Source organism: Salvelinus namaycush, chromosome 39 (genome assembly GCF_016432855.1).
Source record: "Salvelinus namaycush isolate Seneca chromosome 39, SaNama_1.0, whole genome shotgun sequence".
Lineage (NCBI taxonomy): Eukaryota > Metazoa > Chordata > Actinopteri > Salmoniformes > Salmonidae > Salvelinus > Salvelinus namaycush.
Window position 1 is genome coordinate 12646189 of NC_052345.1, and position 25131 is coordinate 12671319.

General features: G+C 41.8%; 2 protein-coding genes across 3 annotated transcripts; both read left to right on the forward strand.

Moving 5' to 3' along the window:
- Positions 1-126: 126 nt before the first annotated feature.
- LOC120032595 (small ubiquitin-related modifier 2-like) lies at positions 127-2404 on the forward strand. The gene is made up of 4 exons (XM_038978747.1): positions 127-237; positions 842-973; positions 1320-1391; positions 1698-2404. The coding sequence occupies exons 1-4, from the start codon at positions 217-219 to the stop codon at positions 1758-1760; spliced, it is 288 nt and encodes a 95-aa protein (XP_038834675.1). The 5' UTR covers positions 127-216; the 3' UTR covers positions 1761-2404.
- Positions 2405-5062: 2658 nt separating this feature from the next.
- Positions 5063-18086, forward strand: LOC120032636 (jupiter microtubule associated homolog 1-like). Of its 2 annotated transcripts, XM_038978814.1 has the most exons (5): positions 5063-5241; positions 6662-6804; positions 16123-16223; positions 16403-16430; positions 16668-18086. In XM_038978814.1, exons 1-5 carry the CDS (start codon positions 5186-5188, stop codon positions 16808-16810), a joined length of 471 nt encoding a protein of 156 aa, XP_038834742.1. In that variant the 5' UTR covers positions 5063-5185; the 3' UTR covers positions 16811-18086. The 2 variants fall into 2 exon arrangements, with proteins under 2 accessions (XP_038834742.1, XP_038834743.1); XM_038978815.1 differs by lacking the exon at positions 16403-16430.
- The last annotated feature ends 7045 nt before the right edge of the window (positions 18087-25131 follow it).

Below are 25131 nucleotides of genomic sequence, written 5' to 3' on the forward strand. Positions count from 1 at the left end.
TTTGTATTTTTAAGTTTAGTTTCACACCAACAAGCAATACTGGGCACACACACTGTAGGTGCTCAGAAATGTAACACTGCACACACACTGAGTGCTCAGAAATGTATCGTCTGGAAAAAGCGCAGCACAGACAGCTCTCCAAACTGGCGCCGATGGAAGTGGCGCTCCTGCCGAAGCGTTGTGGAGAAAGCGCACAGTCGCTGAAGTGTAGCAGCCATGGCAGACGAAAAACCCAAGGTGAGCAATGAAACGTACTTTATTCGCAATATTTACAGTGAAGATGTATTTTCGTTATGTTGGTCTGTATGATATTCTGAAAATGTTTGAGGTTTAGAGCAGCTAATTTACTAAACCGGTTGATTTACTAGGAAATATTCCAGAATCGGTCTGGACCGCTAGGCTAACTACTAGCGTGTAGCTAGCTAGCGAATAATATCAGTAATGTGCCTTTTGTGATTTATTCACGTTGTCAGTCAATATAAGCAGTTTAATTTTCTAATTTAAATGTAATATTCATATTGTTCATATTCATGTGTTTTCTTGTCATGATGCAACCTAGATGACTAGCTAGCTAACGTCGAGGGCCCGTGCCCGAATAACAGTAAGGCAGCTAGCTAGCTAGATACAGTAGTTAGCATGCTAACATGATCAATTAGCTTGTTGTAAACATTGCATTGTTATGAATCGGGAGTATTCCGTGCAGACCATTGCACTTCACAATAATGTCTCTATCCAATATCATCCGTGATTTGAAAGTTAGTTTTGATGTGAATGATGGTTTAGTTACTAGAGAATGATCCAAATATCCACTCCCTTCTCTAATCATGGAATCTGTTTTAAGGAAGGAGTAAAGACGGAGAACAATGACCACATCAACTTGAAGGTGGCAGGACAAGACGGCTCAGTGGTGCAGTTCAAGATCAAAAGGCACACACCTCTCAGCAAACTCATGAAGGCATATTGCGAAAGACAGGTAAGGCAACATCAGCATCCATTGACTGACAAACATGCATGTGTAGCACATGGGGATGTGTGAAACTTACTCCTCAGCCTGAAGTATCCCCACTTGCGCTAGCGAATAGCTAGCTAGAATAAGACGCTTCAGGAGGGCGGTCACGTGTGTTACAAGGCAGAGGTCCGGAGTTCATGCAAGGTATGAGCCAAATCGGGAGGATGTTGTACTCACTAAGCAAGCAACATGTACACATGCATCCAGACTGAGGGCTTTATTGCAATGCACAAGTTCCCTTGATTGAAGTATTGTGTATTTTATAGTATTTGAAGTTAATATTTAAGTGTCTTGTGATGCCTTTTCACAGGGCCTGACGATTAGGCAAATCCGGTTCCGGTTCGATGGTCAACCAATCAACGAGACAGACACACCAGCACAAGTAAGTTGGTGGATAAGGTTTGTTATTGTTCCTCATATCATATGGTTGAGTTGACTGTTCATTGGCAAACGGTTTTATCCTGTGCCGGGGGCTGCCTCAAGGACCACATAGTTCCCTGGAGGCAGAGGTTCAATCCCTGTTCCTCCACTTTCTCTCCTGTAATCCTCTCATCTGGCTCCCCTTTAACATTCTGATCTGAACCTGTCAATAAAACTTCAAAATACCCCCCAAAAATATTTTAAAAAACATGCTTATAAATTGCTATGATGCTATAACTGATCTTGACTATGACTTTTGTTTTTTCAGTTGGAAATGGAAGATGAAGACACAATTGATGTGTTCCAGCAGCAAACGGGAGGTTTTCACTAGGATCCTATGTTCCCCACCAACACCCCTACCTCCCCTAATAATGTATTTTCTGAAACTCTGCTTTTGAATACCAATTCGACCTCTAACTCCTATCCCTTGGCACTTCATGCAGATCTGAAAAGATTGGACCAATATGGTAATATCTGACTTTCTGTGTTATAGCCATATTGGATACTTCCAATCCTTTCAGGTCTACAGGAGTAGGAGTTTTGTCAATTTGGGATTCAGCATACCTAGTTCTACAAGTGTCAATACCATTCACTCTGATATTCACAAAATGCACATAACATACTGTTGTATATTATATCATCCTTGCATTTATTCTGTACATAAACAACTGAGTGAGGATACCTATTGTCAGATCCTGTTTCATGTGCTGAACTAATCCAGCAATCAAAGCCTACAATTCTGGACAATGTCTTTTGGAAGGTGTGTGTAAGTTCTTTACATCTAAATCATCCGTTTTGACGATTGCTGGTCAGACTTTTCTGTTTCTGTTTTCAGAGATGGATTCTTGATCTTCATTTTTTTTTATACTTATGTTGTAGAAGTTGTTTGCGATGCAACTTGTATTGATGTTCTCCAATAAGCCTGCATTTAAATTGACTCATCTGTTATTGTTGAAATAAATGTAATCTTTTTTATATTTGTCTCTGTCATAGATATATACAGTGCCTTCGGAAAGTTCAGACGCCTTAACTTTTTCCACATTGTTAGGTTACAGCCTTATTTCTAATATGTATACAATTATTTTCCCCCCTCAATCTACACACAATAACCCATAATGACAAAGAAAAAAAGTTAAGTTTTTGCAAATTTATAAAGAAATAACCGGAATACATTTACATAAGTATTCAGACTCTTTACATGGTACTTTGTTGAAGAACCTTCAGCAGCAATTACAGCCTCGAGTCTTCTTGGGTATGACGCTATTTGGGGAGTTTCTGCCATTCTTCTCTGTAGATCCTCCTAAGCTCTGTCAGGTTGGATGGGGAGCGTTGCTGCACAGCTATTTTCAGGTCTCTCCAGAGATGTTCAAGTCCGGGCTCTGGCTGGGCCACTTAAGGACATTCAGAGACTTGTCCTGAAGCCACTCCTGCGTTGGCTTGGCTGTGTGCTTAGGGTTTTCCTGTTGGAAGGTGAACCTTCGCCCCAGTCTGCAGTCCTGAGCAGGTTCTCTCTCTGCACTTTGCTCCGTTCATCTTTGCCTCAATCCTGACTAGTCTCCCAGTCCCTGCCTCTGAAATACCATCACCACAGCATGATGCTGCCACCACCATGCTTCCCTGTAGGGATAGTGCCAGGTTTCCTCCAGACATTACGCATGCATTCATGCTAAAGAGTTCAATCTTCGTTTCATCTGACCAGATAATCATTTTTCTCGTGGTCAGAGTCTTCAGGTGCCTTTTGGCAAACTCCAAGCGGGCTCTCATGTGCCTTTTACTGAGGAGTGGCTTCTGTCTGGCCACTCTACAATAAAGGCCTGATTGGTGGAGTGCTGCAGAGATGGTTGTCCTGGAACGTTCTCCCATCTCCACAGAGGTACTCTAGAGCTCTATCAGAGTAACTATTAGATTCTTGGTCACCTCCATGACCAAGGCCCTTCTCTACCTATTGCTCAGTTTGGCCAGGCAACCAGCTCTAGGAAGAGTCTTGGTGGTTCCAATCTTTTTCCATTTAAGAATGATGGAAGCCACAGTGTTCTTGGGGACATCCAATGCTGCAGAAATATTTTGGTACCCTTCCCCAGATCTGTGCCTCGATGCAATTCTGTCTCGGAGCTCTACAGACAATTCCTTCGACCTCATGGCTTGGCTTTTGGTCTGACATGCACTGTCAACTGTGGGACCATATATAGACAGGTGTGTGCCTTCCCAACTCAAACAATCAATTGAAATTACCACAGGTGTACTCCAATCAAGTTGTAGAAACAGCTCAAGGATGATCAATGGAAACAGGATGCACCTGAGCTCAATTTCGAGTCTCATAGTTAAGGGTCTGAATATTTATGTAAATAAGGATTTCCTGTTTTTACTTTTTAATAAATGTGCAAAAATGTCTTAACCTGATTTTGTTTGTCATTATGGGGTATTGTGAGTAAATTGCTGTGGAAATTGTTTTATTTAATACATTTTAGAATGAGGCTGTAACGTAACAAAATGTGGAAAAAGTCAAGGGGTCTGAATACTTTCCGAAGGCACTGTAGATTTATCCTGCCATGTACTCTTGATGATGGGCAGCTGATGTCTCAATACATTTTGTTAGGAAAAGTGCCATTTTATTGATATGCCTGTGTGTCAATCTCACACAAACTGTAAAAGGTAATTAGTGCCCTGTGTTTTGGTTAATAATGTCACATGACCTGGATTTTAACTTGGATTTGAAGCCTTTTCCAAAAAATTAAAGCAATTGTCTTGAGGTTGGTGCTGGACCATCAGACATAAAAAGAAAGGGGGATGTTTGATGAATAAGCTTTAAATAAAGATTCAAATCCAAGTCATGACATAATGATAATATCAAATAGAAATATTACTGCTTAAAACCCCCATACAGAACCAGTCAGTCAATGCAATAGAGAACAATAATTTAAAAAATCTGACGATATGAATGACAGGTCATCTACTTACCCACTAGTTCATGATTATGATTCTGATCTACTGACTAGTGGAACACGATATGAATTGGTGATCATCAACCATCTGTTTACACAGGAAGCCCAATTGTGATATTTTTTTCACTAATTGGTCTTTTGACCAATCAGATCAGTTCTGAAAAAGATATGATATGATTGGTCAAAAGTTCAATTAGTGGAATTAAAGATCAGAATTGGGCTGCCTGTGGAAATGCAGTCCAGGTGACCAAGATAATCATTTTTCTCATGGTCAGGGTCTTCAGGTGCCTTTTGGCAAACTCCAAGCGGGCTGTCATGTGCCTTTTACTGAGGAGTGGCTTCTGTCTGATTCATATAGTCTGATTTTTCATGATTGTTCTCTATTGTATCAACTGATTGGTTCTATATGGGGTGTAAAAACAGAAGTATTTGTCAGGAAAGGATTTATCTCAAATTGTTTGATTGTACAGAAAGGAGGGTTATAATATCTCTAGATTCAGACATCATATGGATAATTTTTTTGTTGCTGAGGACAGTGCGCTTTTCTTTGGGCGCGCAGGTCGTACACCGATTCTCCAATCAAATGCATGATTAATGAGTCAGGAACCAATCAAAATAACGAATCGTCCTTTTGTGGGTGGCAATTCAACCATGGAAACGCCCTCTTCACGTTTGTGGTTTAAAGGCCGATTAATCCTTTTGCTTGTACTGGGTGGAGTAAAACGAGTCTGAGGTGGTGAAATATTGGTCTAAAAACGCCAAAATCGTCGTGTTATTTGCGATAGCTTATCAACTCTTACCAGTCTCTCACAAAATGACGACGACAACTATATATTCAGGCATGGAAGCCGGAGCAAAAAGCAGCTCCAGGTAAGCATCATGACATGTCAAGACCCTTGCATTTTCAGCCAAATGTCAAATGATGCAGCCCTCATCTAGACAGCTAAGTTAGCTAGCTAACCTTTAACTATCTGGTGAACAATAACTAACTGTCAAACAATACACAATTTTCTTACCCTGTTCGTATTAATGGCATTGTATATGATTTGTGAGAGGATGTATTTTACGATAAATGCATCTGTGGCCACAACCACCGTTGATTTTTGCCTCTTTGTATGTGGAACAGGCTAACGTTAGCTTGCTAGCATTTAGCTAGGGAATGTAGCTAGCTAACGACGTGCTCTTAGGTGTGTAAAAGCAAGCTAATGGTTCTAACTGATTGCCTTCAAATGAATCAACATTTGCGTGTTCTTTTATCCAATGCAGTGTGCATGACACTAGAAACAGACTGCTAGCATGACACTTGTCGTTGGCTAGCAAATCAATTAGTTAATTTTATGGTTGGGTGGGGCCCCATGTGGAAGATGCTTTTTCTAGCCGACTAACGTTACCAGTATCCACGTTGCCAACCACGACCATGCAGCCCTCGTCCATAACTAGATTTGCTCAAATTAAATAATCACTAAACCTATATTTGGTTAGTTACTGACTTGCAAAACCAACTATGCTAATCAGACATAAATTATTTTCCATCTTTTTTAACTGGCTTGATTAAGGTTGATATCAGGCCGAAGCAGCAGCCCCACATACAATGACATCTGGGTATTTTATGACCTACTGGTTGTAGTGTGGGCTGGGGGAACCTAACATGTCTGTTATTGTGAAAATCGATCAAGTGAGCTTGCACCTGGTTTACATTTATGCAAACACAAGGCATGTAAATCAAAAATATGTAGTTTTAATTGTTAATCTTAACAGAAGGTATTGCTTTCTATCATTATCTCTAAATGCAGAGAAGCTGCCATTTCAAATATTATTTCATGCTTTAAAAATCCTGAAGTTTGGTCTCCATGGGTTTGTCACACCCATTTTTCATCCTCTAAGACCTCGGCTTAAAGGTGGGTTCACTCACTGCAGGAAGAGTGGAGCCAGCAGGAGCCCATCTCTAACATGAATTTAAAGCATTTAGTGTGTCTGCCTAGATTAGCTCCAGTCAATGTGTCAGCTAACCAGGCCACCATAATGACAGGTGTCAGGAAGGCTTTGAAAGGAATTGGTCTTAATGTAGTGTTGTGCACCAGACACTGACTTAATCCCCAAGTAGCCTGGTGATGATGCCCTTTGTCCTGTGCAAAATATCAGACAGGTGTGTGTGCACTTATTTTTTCTTGAGCAGGGACTCTTACTTTAAGGGTACAAATCCTAGTTTAAGGCTATACCAGTAAGAAAGATGCAAGTTAGTCTAGTTATTTATTTTACTCAATACTTTTCTGATTGATTTGTTGCTTAGGGTCCTGCGCCCCCCTGGAGGAGCCTCCAACATCTCTTTTGGCAATGATGAGGAAAAGCCCCCCAATCGCAAAAACAAGATGGCCTCCAACATCTTTGCTGAACCAGATGACCCACATGCTCATCGGAGGAACAACCCACCTGGTAACCCATTACCCTACCACAGCCTCTTGTTTAATACTTAAACTGTGCCTCTATAGCTGTATGTAGCCTATGTAATTTATCAGTACTCTTCTGTTCATGTCCTCAGTCTTTAAATCTTAAATTAATTTCTAAGTGTACTGTCTTAAGTTCAGTTTTCAAAGGTCTTAAAAAATGCAACAGATGACTACAGTGTTTCCGTTATAGTGCCACTGCTTAATTGTTGCCATTGCGGCAATTATTACTATTTTTAACTTAAAATAATACTAGAGGCACACTTTCAAAATGTTAGAGCTATCCAACTATGTGTGTGTACGTCATGTGAGTCGAGCCGTTGCCAGAGGAGAGAGCAAAATTGCCTATACACATATTTTTTTAAAATTAGGATCCACATTAGCTGTTGCAAAATCAGCAGCCACTCTTGTGTCCACATGGAACATGACATACAGAACATTAATAGACAAGAACAGTTCATGGACTGGACTATATTAATAAAAATGTAAAAAGGGAAACGTAGCCTACATGTACATATCAATACATCTAGGTAAAATAGGGAAGAAGCAATGTGTTGTGAGGTGTTGCTTTATCTGTTTTTTGATACCAGGTTTGCTGTTCATTTGATGGAACGGAGTTCTATGCAATAATGGCTATATATAATACTGTACACTTTCTTGCATTTGTTTTGGGGACTGGGAAAATACCCCTGGTGGCATGTCTGATGGGGTGTGTCAGAGCTATGTGTAAGTTGACTGCAAACAATTTGGTATTTTCAACACGTTTCTTATAAGAATTAGCCCTTTGACTACAATGAAGAGCAAGATGTGCCGCTTAACTAAGTCTTTCCTTGCATCACTTGACTGGACAAAAATCGAGAAGTCAAAACTAGAGCCTGCAGGACTTGCTTTTTGGAGTGCGGTTTCAAAAAAGCAGAGGATCTCTTTATTATGGACAGACCTCTCCCCATCTTTACAACCATTTGAATCTGTTTTGACCATGACAGTTTACAATGAAAGGTAACGCCAAGTAATTTAGTCTCAACTTGTTCAACAGCCACACCGTTCATTACCAGATTCAGCTGAGGTCTAGAACTTAGAGAATGATTTGTACCAAATACAGTGCTCTTAGTTTTTATGTTCAGGACCAGTTTATTACTGGCCACACATTCCAAAACTGCTACAACTCTGTTAGGGGTTTCAGTATTTCATTCGCTGTGGTTGCTGACACGTATATGGTTGAATCATCAGCTTACGTGGACACACATCCTTTGTTTTATACCCAGTGGCAGGTCATTGGAAAAAATAGAAAAGCGGGACTAAAGAGATGCCCTGTGGTACAGCGCACTTTACTTGTTTGACACTTTAGAGAAGCTTCCATTAAAGAAAACCCTCTGAGTTCTATTAGATGGCTCAATCACAATATGGCAGAGGTTGAAGAGCCACAAGACATACAATACCATTCAAAAGTTTGGGGGTCACTTAGAAATGGCCTTTTTTTTGTCCATTAAAATAACATCAAATTGATCAGAAATAGTGTAGATGTAAATAACTATTGTAGCTGGAATAAGCCTTATTTTTTTGATTGAATATCTACAGAGGCCGATTTATCCGCAACTTTTCCATGTGAGAAATTGGCAGAGTTCCTCGGTCCAGTGTCTGTTCTTTTGCCCATCTTTTTATTTACCAGTCTGAGATGGCTGTTTCTTTGGGATGCTGGCCTTCTAGGCAGAGTCACCTCTTCACTGTTGACGTTGAGACTGGTGTTTTGCGGGTACAATTTAATGAAACTGCTAGTTGAGGACTTGAGGCATCTGTTTCTCAAACTAGACGCTCTAATGTACTTGTCCTCTTGCTCAGTTGTGCACCGGGGGCCTCCCACTCCTGCTATTCTGGTTAGAACCAGTTTGGGCTGTTCTGTGAAGGGAGTAGTACACAGCATTGTACGAGATCTTCAGGTTCTTGGCAATTTCTTGCATGGAATAGCCTTAATTTTTCAGAACAAGAATAGACTGACAAGTTTCAGAAGAAAGTCCTTTGTTTCTGGACATTTTAAGCCTGTAATCGAACCCACAAATGCTGATGCTCCAGATACTCAACTAGTCTAAAGAAGGCCAGTTGTATTGCTTCTTTAATCAGAACAACAGTTTTCAGCTCTGCTAACATAATTGCAAAAGGGTTTTCTAATGACCAATTAGCCATTTTAAAATGATCAACTTGGATTAGCTAACACAACGTGCCATTGGTACACAGGAGTGATGGTTTTTGATAATGGACCTCTGTACACCTATGTAGATATTCTATTAAAAGTCACGTTTCCATCTACTATAGTCACTTACAACATTAACAATGTCTGCACTGTATTTCTGATCAATTTGATATTTTAATGGACCAAAAAAATGTGCTTTTCTTTCAAAAACATGGACATTTCTAAGTAACCCCAAACTTTTGAATGGTAGTGTACTTTTGTACTTTTAACAGGTTATGGTCAATAATATCAAAGGCTGCACTGCAATCTAACAGTACAGCTCCCACAATCTTTATCAATTTCTTTCAACCAATTATCAGTCATTTGTGTCAGTGCAGTACATGTTGAGTGCCCTTCTCTATAAGCATGATGAAAGTCCTTTACAATTTGATAGACAACCCTAATTAGAGCTGGGCAGGTAAACTAAAATTACTGACACTGACTTTGCCCTCTTACCAAAGTTATTTTGCTTTCTTGGTGATTAGGCTGTAAAACATTTCTGCAGAATTTTTGGTGGTTCTAAATCCATTATTTGGTCAACAGTGATGTGCTTTACCTTCTTCCAGCAATGAAAGTACACTACATGTATGTGGACAGCTGCTCGTCGAACATCTTTTTCCAAAATCATTGGCTTTAATGTGGAGTTGGGGCCCCTCACCCTTTTTGCTGGGAAGGCTTTCCACTAGATGTTGGAACATTGCTTCGGGGACTTGCTTCCATTCAGCCACGCGCATTAGAGGTCGATCACTGAAGCTGGCCGATTTAGGCCTGGCTCACAGTCGTCTTTCCAATTTATCCCAAAAGTGTTAGATAGGGTTGAGGTCAGGGCTCTGTTCAAGCCAGTCAAGTTCTTCCACACCGATCTCGTTCTGTATGGACCTTGCGTTGTGCAAGGGGGCATTGTCATGCTGAAACAGGAAAGGACTTTCCCCAAACTGTTGGCAGCACAGAATTGTCTGGAATGTCATTACGATGGCTAGCTGTTGCTTAGGGATGCAAACTAGTCACCTTTTGCAGTTTGAATCCAAAATGGGTGACTTGTGTGATTTGTGTAGAGCTGAGAAGTTTGGGCGGGGAGACTTTGGATGACTACTGGTTGCATGTGAACGAGTGATGCGCTTTTGGCTGAGCCTGGGATAAAGCCAGTATTAATCCAAACATTCACATAACGGAATGCAGCACGCGATTGAAGAGAGGAACAACCAATTTGCTAGTTACAGCATCAGCACTCGCTCTTTATACAAGTTAATTTACAGCAGCATGTCCCCTGAACCACGAAGAGGTAGGTGAGAAGGTGATGACGCGTACTTAAAACCACTAGCATTTGGAAAGCTTGAGATGGGGAGAAAGTGTGGTACAAGTATTGTTAGCATTAAGTATCTTGCCAGCTGGATCATTCTCCGTTAGCCAGCCAGAAATGTTGGGCAACATTTGCCAACTTAATTTCACACCATAAACTCAATTTGATCAGTTATCTGGCTAATAAGGTCAGACAGCTACAACATCAGATGAAAGTTAGTAACCTAACCTTTCGCCGTAATATTAACTGGTTTATGACTCCTTGCCGTTCCTCAAGTTATAACGTGTTAGTTGCTTACCAGACCCTGGCAATCTGAAATGTTACATTGTTTTCCCTCTATAGTACGTGGTAAATTTTCAGATTGAGAGAATTAGGTGAAAGAGGCATTGCTTGTTAAACAAGTGGAGCTGGGCCTGGCTTAAGCTGGATGTCACCACTGTATAGAGGTGGGGAAAGTATGGTGTTCCTTCCATCATTCAATACAGTGGATTCAAAGGGGTATGCCAGGTGTACACTGCCTGAAAGAGACCCTTTGTTGGCATAATTGATATCCTGCTCTGCTGGTACATTATAGAACAGATGTCCAAAGGCAGAAGGTGTACAATGTAATGTGTAGCCCTAAGATATTGCTTTTGTTTTCATTGACAGTAACACTTGTGACTGGGGATTATTACACTTTTTTTTTAACTCAGTGAATGTTATTTTTGCACACATGTAGCCTTGTGTACTTGATCAATGTCTACTATAGTGCCCACTATAAAAGAGCAAAAAAAGAATGCTTGTTTGTTTCATTCTATTTCTACTTAAGATGGGGGGGAGGTTTCTACCGTGTGTGTGTGTGTGTGTGTGTGTGGGGGGGGGGGTCACAAGCGTTCTATTATAAATGGCTAACTGGAATGTTAGTGTTTATTTTTTTTCTCCCAATACTTGTGTCATTTGCAGGAAAGTCTAGCCAACAAATAACATTTTGGATTGCTTTCTTTACATTATTTTTTTAGCTGAAAGTTAGTTTCACATTAACAACTTTTATTTTACAGACGGATCATATTCTTTGTTTAATTAGTTAACTTCTTATGGCTGCAGGGCAGTATTGAGTAGCTTGGATGAAAGATGCCCAGAGTAAACTGCCTGCTCCTCAGTCCGTTGCTAATATATGCTTATTATTAGTAGTATTGGATAGAAGACACTGAAGTTTATAAAACTGTTTGAATGATGTCTGAGTATAACTGAACTCATATGGCAGGCAAAAACCTGAGAAGAAATCCAAACAGGAAGTGGGAATTCTGAGGCTGGTTGATTTTCAACTCATCGCCTATCGAATACACAGTGGGATATGGATCAGTTTGCACTTCCTACGGCTTCCACTAGATGTCAACAGTATGTAGAACCTTGTCTGCCTCTACTGTGAAGTGTGGCCGAAGGAGACGGGAATGAGTCAGGTCTACCATGAGCTGACCATGCGCGTTCACATGCGAGGTAGCTCTGTTCCATCGCACATCTTAAGTCAATGGAGTTCTCCGGTTGGAACGTTATTGAAGATTTATGTTAACTTCTTATGGCTGCAATCCCGTTCACGGGATGATATGACAACAGCCAGTGAAAGTGCAGGGCGCCAAATTCAAACACATCTCATAATTGAAACTCCTCAAACATACATGTATCGTATACCATTTTAAAGGTAATCTTGTTGTTAATCCCAACAGTGTCCGATTTTCAAATGGGCTTTACAGCGAAAGCACCACAAACGATTGTTAGGTCACCGCAAAATCACAGAAAAACACAGCCATTTTTCCAGCCAAATACAGGAGTCACAAAAAGCAGAAGAGAAAATGAATCACTAACCTTTGATCTTCATCAGATGACACTCATAGGACTTCATGTTACACAATACATGTTTTCTTCAATTAAGTTCATATTTATATCCAAAAACCTCAGTTTACATTGGTGCCATGTTCAGAAATGCCTCCAAAATATCTGGAGAATTTGCAGAGAGCCACGTCAAATAACATAAATACTCATCATAAACTTTGATGAAAGATACATGTTTTACATAGAATTAAAGATACACTTGTTCTTAATGTAACCGCTGTGTCAGATTTCAAAAAGCTTTATGGCAAAAGCACAATATTCAATAATCTGAGAACAGCGTTCAGCAACAAAAGGAAGCCATACAGTTACCTGCCAAATTGTGCAGTCAACAAAACTCATAAATAGCATTATAAATCTTCACTTTGCTGATCTTCGTCAGAATGCACTCCCAGGACTCCCACAAATGTTTATTTTGTTCGCTAATGTCCATTTATGTCCAAATAGCTATTTTTGTTAGCGTGTTTGGTAAACAAATCCAAAGTCAGGAAGTGCGTTCACTAAAAGCAGACCATGTCAAAAAGTTCCGTAACAGTCAGTAGAAACATGTCAAGCGATGTATTGAATCCATCTTTAGGATGTTTTTAAAACCTCTCCTTCCCCCTAGCAGGGATTTAATTTAAAAATTGTTTTGTATGTTTCAGTGCAAAAAAAGTATCCTTTTTGGGCCCTCACCAGTGTGCATCCCTGGACTTGCTAGCTAATTGGACCTGGGAGATGAACATGGGTTGTTTTTGACCTGAAATGCTTTATATAAAAAAAGTTGTTGCTCTTTGTAGAATTTTGATGGTGGTGTAACTTTAAGGTGCATTGTCCGACTGGAGTGTGGACCTCCCGTCTTTCAATAACCCACGGGTAAAGGCTCGTAATGACCAATGAGTAGCTTGGAGAGGTGGGACATGCAGTGCGTCAAATGGCTAAAATGGAACCAAGTTTTATTTTAGTGCCTGGCTATGAAGAATTCTGAATTCGCGTGAAATTATTGAATAACATGTAAATTTTTATTTTGCAATGCTCACTGACAACGTGAGCTGTCTGGTCTGCATGTTAGCCACCCGTTGCACCCTCTACAACCACTGTGACTTATTATTTGACCCTGCTGGTCATCTATGAACATCTTGGCCGTCTACTGTTAATCTCCACCCTGTGTAGCCAGAAGAGGACTGGCCACCCCTCAGAGCCTGGTTTCATCCTCGGTTCCTGCCTTGAGTTTTTCTTAGCCACTGTGCTTCTGCATTGCTTGCTGTTTGGGGTTTTAGTCTGAGTTTCTGTACAGCACTTTGTCATCGACTGATGTAAAAAAGGGCTTTATAAATACAGCTGCTATTTAACCTGATGGCAATATTTGTTGGACTACCAAGAAATGTATTGGTGAATTATTACCCATGCATTCAACTGAATCCATCTATTCTGCCAACAATGCCTTAGTTTGCGTTATGGATTATTTTTTGGGGGGTAAAATAACCTATTTTTAAAACCAAGTTTAGTTTTGTAGCATGCACGGTGGATTTTTTATATTATTTTTTACTGATGTTATGATAGTCTGTTTCACATTTGCCAATTGGTTAACACTGTCAGTTCCACTTTAAGAGCCAGCCCTAAATATACAACTTTTTGCCAACAGGCTCATTTCTGGAGGGGGATATCAGCAGGTGTGCGCAGACTTCACAAATGGTATTAAATTGCATTAAGTCTTAAATTGAATTTCATCGACCCTGGAGATACTCTGTATGTGGGATGCAAGTTGCAACTTCCTCCACAAGAGGGCAGATCATGTTCATGTATGATAATGTGACTCTTTTCTGTATACATCAATGATGTCTCTTTTGCTGCTGGTGGGTCTCTGATCCACCTCTACGCAGACGACACCATTTCTGTATACTTCTGGCCCTTCTTTGGACACTGTTAACTAACCTCCAGACGAGCTTCAATGCCATACAACTCTCCTTCTGTGGCCTCCAACTGCTCTTAAATACAAGTAAAACTAAATGCATGCTATTCAACCGATCGCTGCCCGCCTGTCCAGCATCACTACTCTGGACGGTTCTGACTTAGAATATGTGGACAACTACAAATACCTAGATGTTAGACTGAACTCTCCTTCCAGACATCTCCAATCCAAAGTTATATTTTGAATTGGCTTCCTATTTCGCAACAAAGCATCCTTCACTCATGCTGCCAAACATACCCTCGTAAAACTGACCATCCTACTGAGCCTCGACTTCGGCGATGTCATTTACAAAATAGCCTCCAATACCTTACTCAATAAATTGGATGCAGTCTATCACAGTGCCATCCATTTTGTCACCAAAGCCCCAAATACTACCCACCACTGCGACCTGTACGCTCTCGTTGGCTGGCCCTCTTCATACTCGTTGCCAAACCCACTGGCTCCAGGTCATCAACAAGACCCTGCTAGGTAAAGTCCCCCCTTATCTCAGCTCGCTGGTCACCATAGCAGCACGCGCTCCAGCAGGTATATCTCTCTGGTCACCCGCGAAACCAATTCCTCCTTTGGCCGCCTCTCCTTCCAGTTCTCTGCTGCCAATGACTGGAACGTATTACAAAAATCTCAAACTGGAAACACTCATCTCCCTCACTAGCTTTGAGCACCAGCTGTCAGAGCAGCTCACAGATTACTGCACCTGTACATAGCCCATCTATAATTTAGCCCAAACAACTACCTCTTCACCCTACTGTGTATTTATTTATTTATTTTGCTCCTTTTCATCCCATTATTTCTACTTTGCACATTCTTCCACTGTAAATCTACCATTCCAGTGTTTTACTTGCTATATTGTATTTACTTCGCCACCATGGCCTTTTTTTGCCTTTACCTCTTATCTCACCTCATTTGCTCACATTGTGTATATAGACTTATTTTTCTACTGTATTATTGACTGTATGTTTGTTTTACTCCATTTGTAACTCTGTATGTCGAACTGCTTTTATCTTGGCCAGGTCGCAATTGTAAATGAGAAATTGTTCTCAACTTGCCTACTTGGTTAAATAAAGGTTAAATATTTTTTCGCTTCACAGATATTAGAAGAAAAGCTGTCACCGTGTTTGGTTGGGACAAAAATTGATAAGCCACAATCAACAGCATGATCAATGCTATGGGATGTCGCGCTGCCTTGAAGCAAATGGTCGCACCAGATACTGACTGGTTTTCTGATCCACACCCTTTTTTTTTAACCAAAAGATGAGTATTGGTCACATCTGTATTCACAGTCATGTGAAATCCAGATTAGGGCCTAATGAATTGATGGCTTTCCTTATGAACTAACTCTTTTTGTTATAGTTTTGTTCAGTTTATGATAAATCCAACTTGTCTTTTATTTATTTTTTAGCTGTTGCGCAGGGGAGGTCCACATGTTATCTGAAAGGTGTGAGTGGTTTCTGGCTTGCCCCAGGCAGGATGCAGGATGTTGAATTGGTGTGTTCCCTGTCTTTGTGGTGTGAGTGGTTTCTGGCTTGCCCCAGGCAGGATGCAGGATGTTGAATTGGTGTGTTCCCTGTCTTTGTGGTGTGAGTGGTTTCTGGCTTGCCCCAGGCAGGATGCAGGATGTTGAATTGGTGTGTTCCCTGTCTTTGTGGCTGTGAACGCTATCTCATCCTCCTAACTTTCGTTTCTAGGACATAACTCGCGACCCCTTGTGATTTGGCAATAACAAAAATAAACCATGAGCAGTAGGATCAATCCATGAAATGGCAGAGCTAAGCAGTTTGTCATTCTTTTGATTAGATGAGGTGTTTGGCTACTTATAACACTTATCAAGCATTTAAAATGGTATCACTGGCATGATGTCTGTACATTTGAATGTAAGGCCTCGATCGCTTGGTGATTGATCCTCATTCCCTGGGAATTGTCTGACTAAAACCATGTTAATTGTGTCACTTTTGTGTATCTACAGGTGGGAAGCCCACTGGAGTGCTGTGTGGAGAACCCTCGGCTCCACTGAGGAGATGTGCTGCCCAGTCGTCCTCCAACAACCACGAAGACTCCAATGCCGGGGTGAGATGGCTCAACGCTGATCACACACACAATCTAGAATTTCCCATGTTGACGTTTCCTCAAAGTTAAACAATAGGCGTTCATTGTTGAGGATTTCCTCTTTCACTTTGCTTTCATGTAGTTGGCCTACTCATTTCTGTTCTAATAAAGTACCCTTTTTCCCCTTCATCTCCTCTTAGAATGGAGACAATGACATGGGAAATGCTGGTGAGGACAAGTTTAATGTATTGCTTGCTAACTTCCACTTAATAAACAAGTTGTCCAGATTAAGAATACATATTCATGGGGGGGGGAAACATGATTTGTAGTGTTAAATGTTTACCATTAATAGTGTTTGTGTATTTTGACTTTGCTATTACCAGATGTTTAAAAGCTTCAAGTAGCAGTATTACATTTTATGCTTGAGTCTCAAGCGTGTGAACCTGTCTGCTTTCCCATGTTTAGATAACACTGTTGAGGTCATTCCCATCCCAGAGCAGATGGATGAGGCTCCCCAGCCACCCGGAGGCGCTTCCCAGCCTGCCGCAGGGATGACGTCAGGCCGCAGGAACCCCCCAGGGGGAAAGTCCAGCCTCATCCTGGGTTGAGGTCCGTCCTTCTCTTTCTCAGAACTCGCCGTCCTTTTATCTTTTTTTAAAAAGAATCTCCACCTGTTCATCTGAGTCCAGGAAATTTGTCCCGTCCTCTTCTCCCTCCCCGAGTCTACATTGTTTTGATACTTCTTTTTTTTGGTACTTTTTTGTTGTTGACAGAAGCACTTTATGTACGTGATCCAAGCCCCTGGCATCTGTAATGCTGTAGTCACAGGCCTGCTGGGTAAAGGGCATGAGGTTTAAGTTGTCCCTCACTCCATCCGGTGTCTTTGGCAAAAGTTCTGATGCGTGATCAAAAAGGTTTTGAAAAACAAAAAAATGGATACATATGAAGTTGTTGCTTTTGCACTGTGTTCATTGAATGGCAAACTGCATGCACGCCTGGTTTGTTCCAAGTCCGACTCATCCAAAACATTTTGGTGAAGCCTTTGTTTAAAAAAATATATATAATAAAAAAAATAAAAAAGGGAGGGGGAGGTAAGTTATACTGTGAATGTTTTTATTTTAAGGTTATGCTGGACTAAATTGAGTCGTATTAATTAATTGTTGGGGTACATGATGTAGTGTTGCATGAAGTTCGGGACTTAAACATTTCTATGGAAACTAAAATCCACACGGGATCCAAGCTCTCAAATCAAACCCTGGCGTTATTTCTGAAGACTAAATTCAGTGATTATGTCCTGAAAAATGGACATTCTTATGTCATGAAATGGGAAAATAAGATTTAATTTTTGTATCTGTAGTCCTTACATGTCAAAGTTTTAACTTCAGTGCCAGGTTTGAGTGGTTTTTATGCTCTTTTTTTAAAGGGAAACTTTCTCAACAGGTTAAAGTATGCCTGTTTGTGTGTGGTCTCCATCTGATAGAATGACAAGTGACCTTATGACAGCTCTGCCTACTTCTCGTTTTGCCTAATCTTTTCATTCTCCATGTGGGAGCCAACAATTTGGTACGTTAAGCAAATTGTCCAGAGTTTTTGTTCAAACTTCTGTCACGGTCTCTCTTACAGGTCTGATGCCTATTTTACTGTCTGCCTTGTACAGAAACCTGTGGTTCAATGTATGTATTTACCCACACAGTTCAATTTTGTTCAAATGTAATTTGAATGAAATTGTACACATGGCTTTAGTGAATTCATGTTGAAGTGCTTTTCTGAAGATGTTGAATGGTCAGATGGGCTACATGACCGTTACTTGTTCATCCAAATTCATGCAGGTTTGTTTATCACTGTAAAAGTCGCAATGAATATTGGCACAAATTAAAAGTCATTTTTGACCATACACGGCTATGTCTTTATTTCTGATGCTAATGGCGCAGTTAGCTGTAGTAATTCAATAACCTACATAGATTTATATACTGGGTGGTTTGAGCCCTGAATGCTGATTGGCTGACAGCCATGGTATATCAGACCGTATTCCATGGATATAACATGTTTTTCTTACTGTTCTAATTACATTTGTAACCAGTTTATACACTAATGGCAATAAGGTACCTTGGGGTTTGTAGTATAGTGCCTTTGGAAAGTAATCAGACCCTTTGATGTTTTCCGAAATTGTTTACGTTACAGCCTTCTAAAATGGATAAATAATAATCCTCAGTGATCTATACACGATGACAAAGCAAAAACAGGTTTAACATTTCTGCAAACTTAAATCTTGAAATACCTTATTTACATTTCAGATCCTTTACTATGAGACTTGAAATTTAGCTCCGATGCATCCTGTTTCCATTGAGCAACCTTGATGTTTCTACAACTTGATCGGAGTCCACCTGTGATAAATTCAATTGATTGGACATGATTTGTAAAGGCATAAACCTGTTTACGTAAGGTCCCAAAGTTGACAGTGTATGCCCGAGCAAGAACCAAGCCATGAGGTTGACGGAATTGTCTGTAGAGCTCCGACAGGATTGTCTTGGCACAGATCTGGGCAAGGCTACCACATTTCTGCAACATGGAAGGTCCCCAAGAACACATTGGCCTCCATTCTTTAATGGAAGTTGTTTGTAACAATCAAGATTTTTTGTAGGGCTTGGCTGCCCGGCCAAACTGGGCAGAAGGGCCTTGGTCAGGGGGGTGACCAAGAATCCGATGGTCACTGACGGCTCTAGAGTTCTTCTGTAGAGATGAGAACCTTCTAGAAGGCCAACCATCTCTGCAACACTCCACCAATCAGGCCTTTATATGGTAGAGTGGCCAGACGGATGCCACTCCTCAGTTAAAGACACGTGACTGCCTGCTTGGAGTTTGCCAAAAGGCACCTAAAGACTCAGACCATGAGAAACAATATTCTATTGTCTGATAAGGAATCACTGTCAGTCCTTTTGAGTCAGTCTTTACCTGACAAAGTCATGTCAAAATTAACATTTTCACATGTGCCGAATACAACCGGTGTAGACCTTACCGTGAAATGCTTACTTACAAACCCTTAACCAACAATGCAGTTTTATGAAAATATTTACTAAAATAAAAACCAAATTAACACATAACGAGGCTATATACAGGGGGTTCCGGTACCGAGCCAATGTGTGGGGGTACAGGTTAGTCAAGGTAATTTGTACATCTATGCATAGATAAATGACAGCGAGTGGCAGCAGTGTAAAAACAAGGGAAAAACAATGCAAATAGTCCAGGTGGCCATTTGATTAATTGTTCAGCTGTCTTATGGCTGTGTGCACTTCTGTTATTGACACAGTTCCTTCCTACACTGAATTCCAGCAGGACTAAGTCTGAGCCATGCTGGAATATTGATGACAATCTCTGCATTACCTCCAGTGAATTCTCCTTTGTCAGGCCTCCATTCTTCCCCTGTGTCACTGTCAGGCCTTGCAGTAGCCTGTGCTCATGGATGCCAAGGGAAACCAGCCTTCCCCCCCCCCAAAATGTACAAAAAAAAAAAATGTATATTTTTTCCTTCAATTCGCAAGAGGCTGAATGCATCCAAGCGAGTAAAACATTGCCCCTCTTCCTTAGTATGTGTAGGCCATCTATCTGATGCTGTCTGGTCAAAAATATTGACATTGTTGCATTGAATGCAAGGGAAGCCAGTGAGCATATGGCCTCCCTTGATTAAAAAAATAATTATAATAGTAGCCAGTCAGCGTTGAGCTAAACTGAGTGAGCTCAGTTGTGAATTGTCCTGGCGCACCTAAAAAAGTGTCAAGGGAAGCCAGTTTGGGTTCACACCATTCACAATACATCAAAAGCAGAACGTCATTTGCAGAAAACAAACACATTTTTGCATCTCGTTGTCCAAGCTAAATAGGAAAGAACTCCCCTCACCTGGTTGTCTAAGTGTTAATTAAAAGGACAAAAACATGACCTGCAGACACTAGGCCCTCCACGGAATCAGTTTGACACCCCTGCTCTACAAATGGGGTGAGTAGACATGTTTTTTACTTGCACGCATTCTCTCGCTCTCTCTCTCTCTCTCTCCCTCTCTCTCACACACACACATTATGTTGAAGTTGAAATGGTACTGGAATAGTGGAGGCAGTCCCTGTTTTCATTTCAACTTGCAGTAACTCTCCGTGGTTCTAAATCAATAGTTGTTTAGTAGTCTGATACTGTAAATCAGTGGTGTCAAACTCATTCCATGGAGGGCCTAGTTTCTGCAGGTTTTTGGATTTTCCTTTCAGTTAAGACCTAGACAACCAGGTGAAGGGAGTTCTTTACTAATTAGTGACCTTAATTCATCAATCAAGTACAAGGTAGGAGCGAAAACCCGCAGACACTCGGCCCTCCTAACTGTTTGTTACACTCAAAATGCAATGTGGACTTCACCGGACAGGTGTTGCTCTCTCGGTTTTGTGACGAAACAAAGGTGTGGTTGAATTTATTCTGACACTGTGTCTTCTTATTGTCTCTGCCTTAGGCCTATATATCACGGTGTCAAGGCATATGAACTAACAGGTTATAGAGCAAACAACACAATTATCACAACACATAGGTTGTAATATGGCTTTTTTTCTTCCTGGCTTGTCTTCCCCGGGGATTTTACCCACGCACCGCTACTGAGGCCTTGTGTACCGGGTGAAGTGGGAGGACCATAGACCACAGCCATATCCTTGTGGGAGCAGAGCTGTTCTTCCATCCCTATGATCAGTTGTCAATGAGTCCCCCGCCTGTAAACGTTTGAAGACTTCTAATTGCTCCAAAACGTTTTGATGAGCTTGTTGTGTGGGGGATAATAAGCTAGCAGAATTACCGGGTGCCCGTCCACAACTGATGTCCTCAAAATATACTTTTTGGGGGGGAGAGTGACTCCCCCAGACATCCAAAATGCTGTGTTTTTTAATTTGGGGTGCTTGTGCCTTAACGTTGTCTCTGTTTGCCAAATGTGGAATGAAAGCAGTCTAAGCACCCTATGATGCAATAAATCCAACTGATTTATCTAATTAGCAGCTGTTGAGTAGGGGAGTTCCGCATGCTGTCTGAAAGGTCAGGTGGGGAGACTGAGTGGGTTTTGCCTTGCCCCCAGGCAGGATGTTGAATTGGAGTATTTCCAATTCATCGCTCACTCTTCCTCCAAACTTTCATTTCTAGGTCATAACTCGCAACCTCTTGTGAGGGTCAATCCATGAAATGGCCAAGCTAAGCAGTTTTACAAGCTAAGCAGTTTTACAAGCTAAGCAGTTTTAGTTTCATTCTACTTCATTAGATGCGGTGTTCGGCTGCTTATAACGCTATCAAGCATCTTAAACATTATCACTTTTGACAATAGACGTCTGTAGATTAGAATGTAGCTCTTTATCATTTGGGGATTAGCCAGTTAATTCGCTGTCAATAAATGAGAATCAAACTGGTGGGAAGGCCACTGGAGTGCTATGTGGAGAGCCCTTTGCCACACTGAGCTGCTGCCCAGTCCTCCTCCAACAGCCACAAACACTCCAACGCCGGGGTGAGATGTTGGCTTAACACTGTGTTCGTGTGTGTGTGTGCGATATCAATCTAGAGTTTCCCGTGTTGTCATTTCCTCAAAGTTAAACAATGGGCGTTCATTGTTGAGGATTTTCTCTTTCACTTTGTTTTCATGTAGTTTTCCTTCTCCTTTCTGTTATGTTTTCTAATCACCTACCGTTTTTCCATTCATCTCTGTATCACATCCAGCTGTGATTGGGAGTCCCATGGGGCGGCGCACACTTGGCCCAGCGTCATCCGGGTTTGGCCGGGGTAGGCCGTCATTGTAAATAAGAATTTGTTCTTAACTGACTTGGCTAGTTAAATTAAGGTTAAATAAAATTCTAAATTCAAAAGTCTCCTCGTGACATGGGGAATGCTGGTGAGGACAGTTTAATGTGTTTTTCTTGTGCTCTTGCTGATTACTATTTTTCTCCTACAGGAGAAATGAAGGCCTAGTGCAGTCATTTTCTACAAAAAACATTTGTATTTATTTATCAGGGAGTGATGCAGCACCACCCTTACTTCCCGCAGCTATGTTGAAATGTTAAATATTTAGTGCATATAGGCTTGTTTCTGTCTATGCTATTACCACATGTTTAAATGCTTAAGAGTCTCAAGTATGTTATCCTGTCTCCTTTCCCATCTTTAGATAATGATGTAGGTGGAGAGGCCATTCCTGCTCCAGATCAGAGGGATGAGACGCTCCAGCTGTCAGGAGGGTTCTCCCAGCCTGCCGCAGGGATGCTGTCATGCCACAGGAACTCCCCAGAGGGTAAGTCCAGCCTCATCCTGGGTTGAGGTCCCTCTCCTTCCTTCCCTATCGCTCTCTTTCTCCAAACTCTGCCATCCTATTCTCAAAAAAATTATTCAAAAAAAGAAGAATCCCCAACCGTTCATGTGAGTCCAGGAATTTCGTCCCACCCTCCTCTTCCTTTCCTCCCTCCCCGAGTCCATTGTTTTCCATTGTTTTGATACCCCCTCTTTTTTAATATTTGTAAGAGTTTTTTGAAAGAAGCACTTTATGTATCTGATCCAAGCCCCTGGCATCTGTAGTGCTCTAGTCACAGGCCTGCTGGCTAAAGGGCATGAGGTTTAAGTTGTCCCTCACTCCATCCCGGTGCCAATGGCAAAAGCTCCGATGCGCAATTGTTTTTGATGGTGCGAGACTACAGAAGAGGAGGGAAATGGACAAGAGGGACCGTACATACACAAACGGGACCCAGAACTTACCAGGTTCAAGTGAGCCCAGACATAATGTGGCGGCGTCACATTAACCAAATGCATTCCACGGAAAACAGCACAACAATCGAGAGAGAACAGGCACAGAGAGCTCCTGAGAGTGACACACAGGGAACTGTAGAGGGCGGTGGGGCAGTAAAGAGACCCCAGGCTGAAAGAAGGGAACGTGTTGATGAAGGTGCTGCTATAGCAGAACCTATAAGGGAGCAAGCACACACTGAGGATGTTCAGGAGCCTCCAGACAATCCTAGGCGCTACCCAGAACGAAGCCACAGTCCACCAGACAGACTGGACTTATAAACAAACAAACAAAAACTAACTGTTCAAGTTCAAATTAAAAGATGCAAAATAACTACAACAAGTTCTGGGAAGTGTTTCAGTTGTGGTTTGGTAAAAGTAACTCTGATTGTATAAGAGAGGGAATGTTATGTTCTGTTAATTACTGATGTCCCCTTTAAGAATGGAGCATCCTTGGTCATGCGCAGTGTTGTTCTATGTTTATTCTGGTACTAACTCATTTCAGTAAATGTGAAGCTCCAGTTCCATTTCTTGTATTCAGAGTCTTTCTTATTATATAAATAAGTAATAAGAGCTAAGACACTACACCCAGTTTCCATTGTTTGGCAAAAACTGCATGCGCGCCTCGTTTCTTTCCGAGACCGACTCAACCAAAACATTTTTGGTGAATCCTTTAAAAATATATATATACACTGCTCAAAAAAATAAAGGGAACACTTAAACAACACAATGTAACTCCAAGTCATTCACACTTCTGTGAAATCAAACTGTCCACTTAGGAAGCAACACTGATTGACAATAAATTCCACATGCTGTTGTGCAAATGGAATAGACAAAAGGTGGAAATTATAAGCAATTAGCAAGACATCCCCAATAAAGGAGTGGTTCTGCAGGTGGTGAACACAGACCACTTCTCAGTTCCTATGCTTCCTGGCTGATGTTTTGGTCACTTTTGAATGCTGGCGGTGCTTTCACTCTAGTGGTAGCATGAGACGGAGTCTACAACCCACACAAGTGGCTCAGGTAGTGCAGCTCATCCAGGATGGCACATCAATGCGAGCTGTGGCAAAAAGGTTTGCTGTGTCTGTCAGCGTAGTGTCCAGAGCATGGAGGCGCTACCAGGAGACAGGCCAGTACATCAGGAGACGTGGAGGAGGCCGTAGGAGGGCAACAACCCAGCAGCAGGACCGCTACCTCCGCCTTTGTGCAAGGAGGTGCACTGCCAGAGCCCTGCAAAATGACCTCCAGCAGGCCACAAATGTGCATGTGTCAGCATATGGTCTCACAAGGGGTCTGAGGATCTCATCTCGGTACCTAATGGCAGTCAGGCTACCTCTGGCGAGCACATGGAAGGCTGTGCGGCCCCACAAAGAAATGCCACCCCACACCATGACTGACCCATCGCCAAACCGGTCATGCTGGAGGATGTTGCAGGCAGCAGAACGTTCTCCACGGCGTCTCCAGACTCTGTCACGTCTGTCACATGTGCTCATGTGCTCAGTGTGAACCTGCTTTCATCTGTGAAGAGCACAGGGCGCCAGTGGCGAATTTGCCAATCTTGGTGTTCTCTGGCGAATGCCAAACGTCCTGCACGGTGTTGGGCTGTAAGCACAACCCCCACCTGTGGACGTCGGGCCCTCATACCACCCTCATGGAGTCTGTTTCTGACCGTTTGAGCAGACACATGCACATTTGTGGCCTGCTGGAGGTCATTTTGCAGGGCTCTGGCAGTGCACCTCCTTGCACAAAGGCGGAGGTAGCGGTCCTGCTGCTGGGTTGTTGCCCTCCTACGGCCTCCTCCACGTCTCCTGATGTACTGGCCTGTCTCCTGGTAGCGCCTCCATGCTCTGGACACTACGCTGACAGACACAGCAAACCTTTTTGCCACAGCTCGCATTGATGTGCCATCCTGGATGAACTGCACTACCTGAGCCACTTGTGTGGGTTGTAGACTCCGTCTCATGCTACCACTAGAGTGACAGCACCGCCAGCATTCAAAAGTGACCAAAACATCAGCCAGGAAGCATAGGAACTGAGAAGTGGTCTGTGGTCACCACCTGCAGAATCACTCCTTTTTTGAGGGTGTCTTGCTAATTGCCTATAATTTCCACCTTTTGTCTATTCCATTTGCACAACAGCATGTGAAATTTATTGTCAA

Bases quoted from the DNA above. Each gene is read 5' to 3' on its own strand.
- LOC120032595 (XM_038978747.1), top strand. From the start codon at position 217: ATGGCAGACGAAAAACCCAAG. The intron at 238-841 runs GTGAGCAATGAA...ATCTGTTTTAAG, and splicing joins TGGCAGACGAAAAACCCAAG to GAAGGAGTAAAGACGGAGAA. The intron at 1,392-1,697 runs GTAAGTTGGTGG...TTGTTTTTTCAG, and splicing joins AGACAGACACACCAGCACAA to TTGGAAATGGAAGATGAAGA.
- LOC120032636 (XM_038978814.1), top strand. From the start codon at position 5,186: ATGACGACGACAACTATATATTCAGGCATGGAAGCCGGAGCAAAAAGC. The intron at 5,242-6,661 runs GTAAGCATCATG...TTTGTTGCTTAG, and splicing joins GGAGCAAAAAGCAGCTCCAG to GGTCCTGCGCCCCCCTGGAG. The intron at 16,224-16,402 runs GTGAGATGGCTC...ATCTCCTCTTAG, and splicing joins ACGAAGACTCCAATGCCGGG to AATGGAGACAATGACATGGG.